General features: G+C 34.0%; 1 protein-coding gene across 1 annotated transcript in view; it reads left to right on the top strand.

The window, feature by feature from the left end:
* The first annotated feature begins 1,819 nt into the window (after window positions 1-1,819).
* The window catches only part of LOC111047086 (hemicentin-2), a 182,650-nt gene continuing 176,054 nt past the window's right edge, over window positions 1,820-8,415 (top strand). Inside the window, 1 exon segment of the mRNA XM_039425636.1 lies at window positions 1,820-2,293. Coding sequence (XP_039281570.1) covers window positions 2,188-2,293 — 106 coding nt within the window. The 5' untranslated portion in view covers window positions 1,820-2,187.

Below are 8,415 nucleotides of genomic sequence, written 5' to 3'. Positions count from 1 at the left end.
GTGTTTTAATTTTTCTAAATTTAAAATTTGCATCTCATATTTATTTTTGTACGAAAGTTGAGCTTGAACTTCTTACAGAAGAAACATAACCTATTTTTTGGACATGTAATCGAAATTTTGGAATGGAATAGTTTTGGGCCAAGCCTGTTGTTCCTTCCCCATCATATTTATATGATTTGTTATTGTATCCACGTATAAATAAATAAATAAATAAATAAATATAGGAACAACAGGCATTATAGCCCATACTGTTCCCGATTCGATATCACATAAAGTTCTTCATGAGATGAGAAAAATAAATGAAAACTAGTACAAATTAGAAATAAAATAATAGGAAATATTAAGAATAATGAAGAATATGAGTACAAATAAGTACTAATATAAGAACTACTCGTAATATATTAATATCTTGATGAAGATGCATGTGAATTAGTATCATTTAATTATATTTTAGAGAAGTCTCAATACATACTTATCAATACGAACTGACAACTGTGAGATTTTATTGTGATTAATATGCTATCAAACCAAAAATAGTTCAATGACCGAACTGAATGCTCCATGAAATTGAGTAATAGAGAATATTTAAGATATGTGAAACAAATTCACCAAACATGCAAACTCCACCTTATGGAAGATATTTTTTTATATTATCGTGAACGTGACATTGTTTTGGTATCTTGAAATCATTGTGTGGAGAAGAGCTTGAAAATATCTCCATGAATACTTCGATTGAGACAACACTGTCAAAAATCAAGGTTTCAAATAGAAGGAACAAGAACAGTCCTTTTTTGCACTTCACAGCTGCATCGAGATTTACTGAGCATTTGAACATCGATTTTCGCGGTTTCCATGGAGAAAGAATAAATGTTACCGAGAATTTTGGAGAGGCTAGGGATGATTCAAGACGAAATTCTCACTGGAGGCGAATTCTAGAGGGAAAAACATCAATGCAGGGATGATCTGTAGCAGTAGGCCGCAAAAAACTGATGGAGAGGAGACTAATGGATGGAAACCATTCTCTTCAATCATTACTGAGATTTTCAGAGTAATAGAAGAATGATTACTTGGCCAAGATTTTGCAAATATAATGCTCTCTATTCTAGGATCGAGATTGAAGATCAGGAGACCAATTTTGTGTGATTACTCCTCTCATTTGAAGATCATAAAAATGAATGAAAACACTAACTTGATCAATTTCCATGGATTATTTGGATGAGCCTTGATTTTTAATAAAATCTGTATCATATTGAATACATTGTATCAATGCATTTTAATGGTGAATGGTTGTCCCAGTTAATAGAGTCATATTGAATCAATCAGTGCCGCCTATCTAATTAAATTCCTAGCTCTTTTTATGTTTTATTCCCAGCTCTAAATTAATTTGTTATTGTGCAAATTAACAAATATGGAGCTGAAGAATTTCGCTCAATAGAAATAATAGTCTGAATCCATCACGTGAAGATCAGATTCCCCAGCTGAATAAATTCATAGATGATATCATAAATCCAGGATGTTATTGATATTTTAATTGATCTATGAAGAAATTAAGACCGTACGTCATCTTGAAAATATTCCTCCATAGAAAGAACCCATATGAATTTGATCAATTCCCATGAAACTGGTTCTCAAAATTCCCATCATAACTGTTTTTTCATGATCAGTGAATGGTTGAAATTTCAAGAATAGTACCAGTGGATAATATTTTTTGAAAGAAAAACTTTCATATAATATTGTTGTGATCAACTTCCAGGAAAATATCTGAAGAATAGTCTACGCATTATCTCTAGGAAGTTTCCCCCACACAATGTCCAACCACTGTTCTAAGAAGAAAGGAGCATCATACTCAATAGGGGAAAGACCTTAGAGCGGAGGGGCGGAGAATATTTTCGGGGTATTTTCGGATAGTTGGCAGCACTGATATCTGTTCTACGGGGCGTGTATCGCAGCTCCGGCGTTCAGTAACTCGCGCAAGACCGTTCCGCGCACGTCTCACGCGTTCGCCGTTTGCGCGTCCACATTCGTTCAAATATCCGCGCGCCGAAAGTGTTCTCGGTTTACGATGAAAAGTGTCGGTCAGTTTCTCCCGCCGGGAGACGTTGTTCGAAGTCGTGAGAAACGTGTCACTGTGACGTGTTGACGGGACGTGTCAGTGTGTGGTGGTGTGCTAGGATACACGGGGATCAAATGTCGCGGTGCTGTGTTATCGGGCTGACAGTTTTCATCGCTATCACGACGTGTAGTGACCAGGAAAACAACGATATCGGGATTATTGATACCTATGATGATAAAGGTTTGCATCTCATCTCTTATCTCATCAAATCTTTTATAAATTTTGTGACAGTGGACTATGATTTTTCCCCCGTTCAAACCTCATAAGCTCTATCCTACAGAATTCTAATAGAACTGTTTCAGAATCATATTTGAAATGGATATTTTTTCATCAATCAGGAAGATTTGTAACTGGTTCCATGAAAACTATCTATAATAATTTTTGTGACAGGGTTCTATGATAGTTTTCCTGTTCTAATTCCATAAGCTTTATTTTAAATGACTCTAGCTGGACTGCTCAGAATCATATTTAAAATGAATAATTTCCATTGATAAGTACGATGAAGAAGATTTGAAACCAATTCTGGTTCCATGATAACTATCTATGATAATTTTTGTGACAGGGTTCTATGATAGATTTCCTGTTCTAATTTCATAAGCTTTATTCTAAATGACTCAAGTTGGACTGTTTCTGAATCATATTCAAAATGAATAGTTTTCATTCATAACTATGATGAAGAAGATTTGAAACCAATTCTGGTTCCATGATAACTATCTATAATAATTTTTGTGATAGGGTTCCATGATAGTTTCCCTGTTCTAATGTCATAAGCTTCACCCTACAGGACTCTCTACTGTTTCAGAATCATATATCATAAATGAATAATTTCCATTGATAGCTACTATGAAGAAGATTTGAAACCTACTTCTGGTTCCATGATACCTAATATTTTTGTATGAGGTTTCTTTGATTATTTGTTCGAAATCTACCATTCCCAACATAATTCTAGTGGAATTATTCTCCAAAATCAAATTATAAACAAATAATTCTTCGTTGATAACTACGATTAAGGAGATTCGAAACTCACTTTTTGTTTCATATTACTGAAATTTCTGATTGTGGATTGTATTAAAATTTGTTCTACATCCACCCTTTCCTGGCGAGTTCAAGTGGAATTATTGTTCAGGATTTATTTAAAAATGAGTAACTTTCCATTGATAACTACGATGAAGAATTTTTGGAACTTTCGTTTTGTTCCATAATATTGGAAATAAATGTATAATTCTTCTAGGATTACAATACTCCTTGAGATTCGATTACGATTCTTCTTGAATACAATATCATTCTCAATTATAAATGATTGGGGAAGGAACAACAGGCTTGAAGCCCAAAATTATTTGTTAGAAATTCACATTCTCCTATGGAACTATAATTTAATATTCACATACTCAAAAGTTTCGAATCAGGTTTAGAACTGAATAGTTTTCTCATTGATCTCAGACCGTGGAAGTTTTGAATCTACTCTTTGTTTGATGATATCTGAAGTTAGTTGATTTTTCGTTAAAGTTGATGATTCTTAATATCAAATACACCTTTCCCTGCACAGTTCTAGTAGAATAATTGATCAGGATCAAGTAACAAATGGATGATTTTCCATTGATATCTACGATGATAAAGGTTTGAAACTTACTCATCATATTTGGAGACAATCATAACTTAACATAAGGATTCTTAATATATTTATAGTTTTGAATTCAGCCAATAAACGGAGTCCTAGACGGATACTTCCTAAGACGATTTCAGACATTGGCTCACTACTATAAGAATTCGGAAAGGGCACAGTTTTGGGCTAGGCCTGTTGGTCCTCTTCTGATCATGTATTTGATGTGTGCATTGGTTTATGTAAATGAATAAATAAATAATGAGAATTCAATATTGAGTGATTTTTATCTATAGAACTAACTGAGTGGATTAGTTAAGTGAAATGAATATCTGGAGATCATACTAACTTTCAATCAAATGTAAATGTTAACTCCACAATAAGATATGAAAAGACAATATTGTTAGTTTCATTTTCAATAGAAGACAACCCTAGTGGAATCATTATTAGTAGAGGTTTGGGGATACTACCATAGAGAAACAATAGCGTAAGTAGATATACCATGGTATAGGGAATTTATGTTGCAACTTTTACTGTTATCGATTACTGTCGATTATTGTAGATTTTTACTGTTTTGTTGGGGTGATAGTGTATGGACGGTTCAATTTGAGAGACTACCAGCGTCACACAGCTGCATAGGAAAGAACTTCGTGAACTATCGGCTTGGGATAACAACGCCCTATACCATAGGATATCTACTTATGCTATCGTTTCTCCATGATACTATTTACTGAATCTACAATCTACGGTAGTAGGGGTCAATTATGTAGTTTTTCTTGATTTTCAGGATCATAAAATCAGATGAAAAGTATCAATACAACAGGAGTACAACAAAATCTATTCAAATACATTAAAGGGTTACCGAGTGCAATGAACGAAGCGCTAAGCGATATTAATATTTTTCTCTGCTATAATTTGGGAAACTTGTTCCTGTTACAATACTACTATATCTATATGTCATCCCTATATCTACACCCATTCAACACAAATAGCAGAATCTTTATAATATCTTTAGGAAGAATGAGGAGCGGGTTGCAGCCATGTGCCTTCCATTTGAAAATCTTTAAATCACAAAATAGCAGATGAATCTTTTCTATCAGCTACAGAGTCTGTTGGGAAGAATGTTAAGCGGGTTGCAGCCTTGCGCCTTCCATTCAAAATTCCAAATAATATAATTTTATTCCTATCTAAGAGAATCTTTGGTCTCAGCCTCCAATTTTAGAAATAGTACAAGTTATCCTTCGCTTTCCTCTCCCGATCTGTGCTTTTAGTAGGAATAAATCTCCTTGTCTGCTGCTTCGAATCGACAAAATAATGTTGTGCTTTACATGATAATACCAATGAATGTGTATGGATGGATGACCGTTTGCTTGACGGATCTTCTTGTTTTCAGTTTCAAAACCTACAGAAATCGCATTCTCATCAGCCTACGAAGGAAATTTTGATTCAAACTATTTTATTCCACGGATCTTGAACTCCTAAATCTTATGCGGGAATTTTGAACCTTGGAATTGTATTAAGAATTCTCAACGCTCAATGTGAAATCTTCATGTAACTCATAGCAATAAATCATCTATCCCAAATCCTAGAGCGTGAATGTAAATCTTGAAAAGCATACCGTAGACTTTGGGCATTCCAAGCGCTCAAGGTTGAGAGTAGAGTTTAAGAGAGGGCTGGCTGCGCCCTAACTTCGTTCTTCCAGGTTTTTAATAAAGGCAATCAATCAATCATCTCATCAATCTTGTGGATTCATGAAAATCATGAGGCTGACACCCTGGAAAACATTTTTTCCTCCATTACTGAAAATCCTTTCGTGCATTCTTGCAACTCTATTAAACCAATTCTTGAGAATTTCGTTCCATTGTCGTTTCATTATCGTATTTTTTATATAATTTTGGTAATGGGATGATATTTAAGCAGGAGTTCATTGATGAAATTTGTTGGACCCAAATCTACCATATATATTGCTGCAAGTTTCTCAAGTGCAAATCATATACTATTTTGTGGATGCTGTCAGAGTGACTAGCAGTGCGAATGAATATTATTTACTTAAGTTCTCTTTTAATCAATATTGGTTTTCGATTCAAATTATCTATTATATAATCATGGTTTCCATTGGTGGAGACTTGCATAATATGAGCGAGTCATCTCGCCGTGAATCCAATTCAATCCATAGGAGAAACAGAATATTGAATGACGATATTTCATCTATTTATCCATTCATTCATCAAACAAAACACTATAATCATATATAATTATGACATTGGAGGAAAAACTAGGCTGATCCTGTGCTGTTTCTCGCCAAAAAAATCAATAAAATAAAGTTTGTAACAGCTGTGCCTAGTGGAAAGTTGTGTGTATATTTTTCGCTTCAAAATTTCCTGAAATAACTTAATTTATTCAAAGTGCGGTGATATTAAGTGCAAAATTTGACTATAATTTGGTATTTTAATCATTCTAAATTCAAAATTTCTAGCTAATATATATTCTTGGACAGAACTTTGAACTTTAAATTTCCTCAGTAAAAACATAACCTATTTTTTCGGACATTTTATTATTTATCAAAATTTGGGAACAGAATTGTTTTGGGCTATGCCTGTTTTTCTATCTCGATCATATTCATATGATTTGTAATTATATCAACGAATAAATAAATAAAATGTTGATGTTGTCCAAAAGTTAAGGTTATATAATTACACACTGCTCAGTCACTTGATTTTCGGTCCAGGAATAATGATTTGAAAATTTTGAATTCTGAAGGTTGACGTGATAGATTGAATGAATCGCAGAATGTATCAAAATAAGTTGAAAACTTGAGAAATATTGCACTCATTTGAAAAATTTGAATACAAAATCACAAACCTATCTACTATAAGTAACAATGTTTGAAGAGTATTGTGATGTGAATCGTTGAAGTACATAGTGGGTTAAACAGTCCAAAATTGCATTTTCCCTTTCCACGTGACTAGTAACTATGGGCTCGCTTCTTGCTTGATCTTGGAAAAATGTTTTGTTGATACTTTTTTACTCCTATGAGGGGCCAGACAAAAGCTATATGACAACGTCTTCACTGTAACACAAAATGCCACATTTTAGTTAAATCTGTAGAATGAAATTTAATGTGAAAATTTAAGTTCAATACTATCATCAACATTCTAAAATTGTTTGTTTGCTTTTTTAGATGTGAATTTGTGTTGAGGAATAAGTTTTCTTGATTTTGAACTTTATAAAATGAGAACTCAGGAAATCGAAGTGCAAATTTTTCAAGGAAACATGAAGAACCCAATACATATCCTATAAACTTGAGTGTTGACAGGAAATGACATTGTGTAATTGTGTAAACATTCAAAAGGATTTCTCTGCAGATAAAAGCCCTACGAATCAATGAATAATCTATAGAAATAAATAGAGAGTGAAAGTAGGCCTGCACTTATAACAACGTTTTTACAATAATTTTTGCTTAAAAAAGTAACATCCTTATGTCATAATGAATACACATGAGTAAAGAATAGAAGTACATTATCATTGAATTGGGACAATCTTTACTAAAACAGAAAATTCCAGTTGCTCAAAGGCCGGTTAAATTTTAACCATGGTTAATTCCACGAGAACCAAACAGAAAAGCCGTCTTTTCAAAAAAGCCTTCTCTGATTGGTACTGGTGGAATTGATCACGGTTAAAATTTAACCGGCTTTTCACAACCAGGCCAAAGAGTTACATTCTAGTACTATTCATAGACATGAATGAATAATAAAAGAAATTTCAGTATCCCATTGAGACAAGCTACACCACAACGTCTTTAACCTTCATCTCTTCACTGAAACACAGAAAGTTAATTGGAGTCTAGGCCTAGCAATTATTCACATTGGGACAAATTAACACAGCGCCTTCAATTTGATGAAGATCGGCTTCCAGAGCCTGGATTAGAGCACTGGAAACTGACAGAGCTGCTCCGCGCTTCCTGTGCGCAAGTGAATATTGAAGACCTGGGATTAGTTTTCAGTTTTCGGCTGAAGCGGAAGTCTAGACCGCCGGCAGTGTTGAGTATTGTTCTGGGAGCGATTGACTCTCACTCTTTCTCTCTCACACCCTCTCGTCATCACTTTCTCTTTCCACACTCACGTCCAAGAAGCAAGAAACTCCCGAAGGGATGCGGGCACATGAGGGTTCTCTTTGCATCGACTTCCTCTTTGCTTTGCCCTCTTTGATGTTATCGACTAATTGTGCCATCTTCCTTCCTGCTAGAGTACTATTGTTGTTCGGAAATGATCGGAAATTAATAGGTATATGTACAAAATGGGAAGGGACTTCTTAGAGATAAGATACGACTTTGAGTGAGAAAATTCCGATTAGTCTATGATATTGATTGTTTGAAGGAAATTGATAGAAGTGAGATAGTAGTTTGATAAGTCTATGATTGTATCAGGGAATTAATAGGCATTCGTATAGATAAGAGGGAATTTGAAACGTCTTTTAGACAGATGATCTCGATAAGAGAATAGTTTAATAAGTCTATGATGGTTTCAATGAATTGGTAGGTATGCGTATAGATAAGAAGGAATTTGAAACGTTTTTTAGACAGACGATTTTGATAAGTCTATGATGGTATCAATAAATTAATATGTATTCGTATAGATAAGAAGGAATTTGAAACGTTCTTTAGCCAGACGATTTTCATAAGAGAATAGTTTGATAAGTCTAT

The sequence above is a fragment of the Nilaparvata lugens genome, chromosome 4 (assembly GCF_014356525.2).
Source record: "Nilaparvata lugens isolate BPH chromosome 4, ASM1435652v1, whole genome shotgun sequence".
NCBI classification, from domain to species: Eukaryota; Metazoa; Arthropoda; class Insecta; order Hemiptera; family Delphacidae; genus Nilaparvata; species Nilaparvata lugens.
The sequence above is the reverse complement of the archived record's forward strand: the minus strand, read 5'-3'. Positions and strand labels throughout refer to the sequence as shown.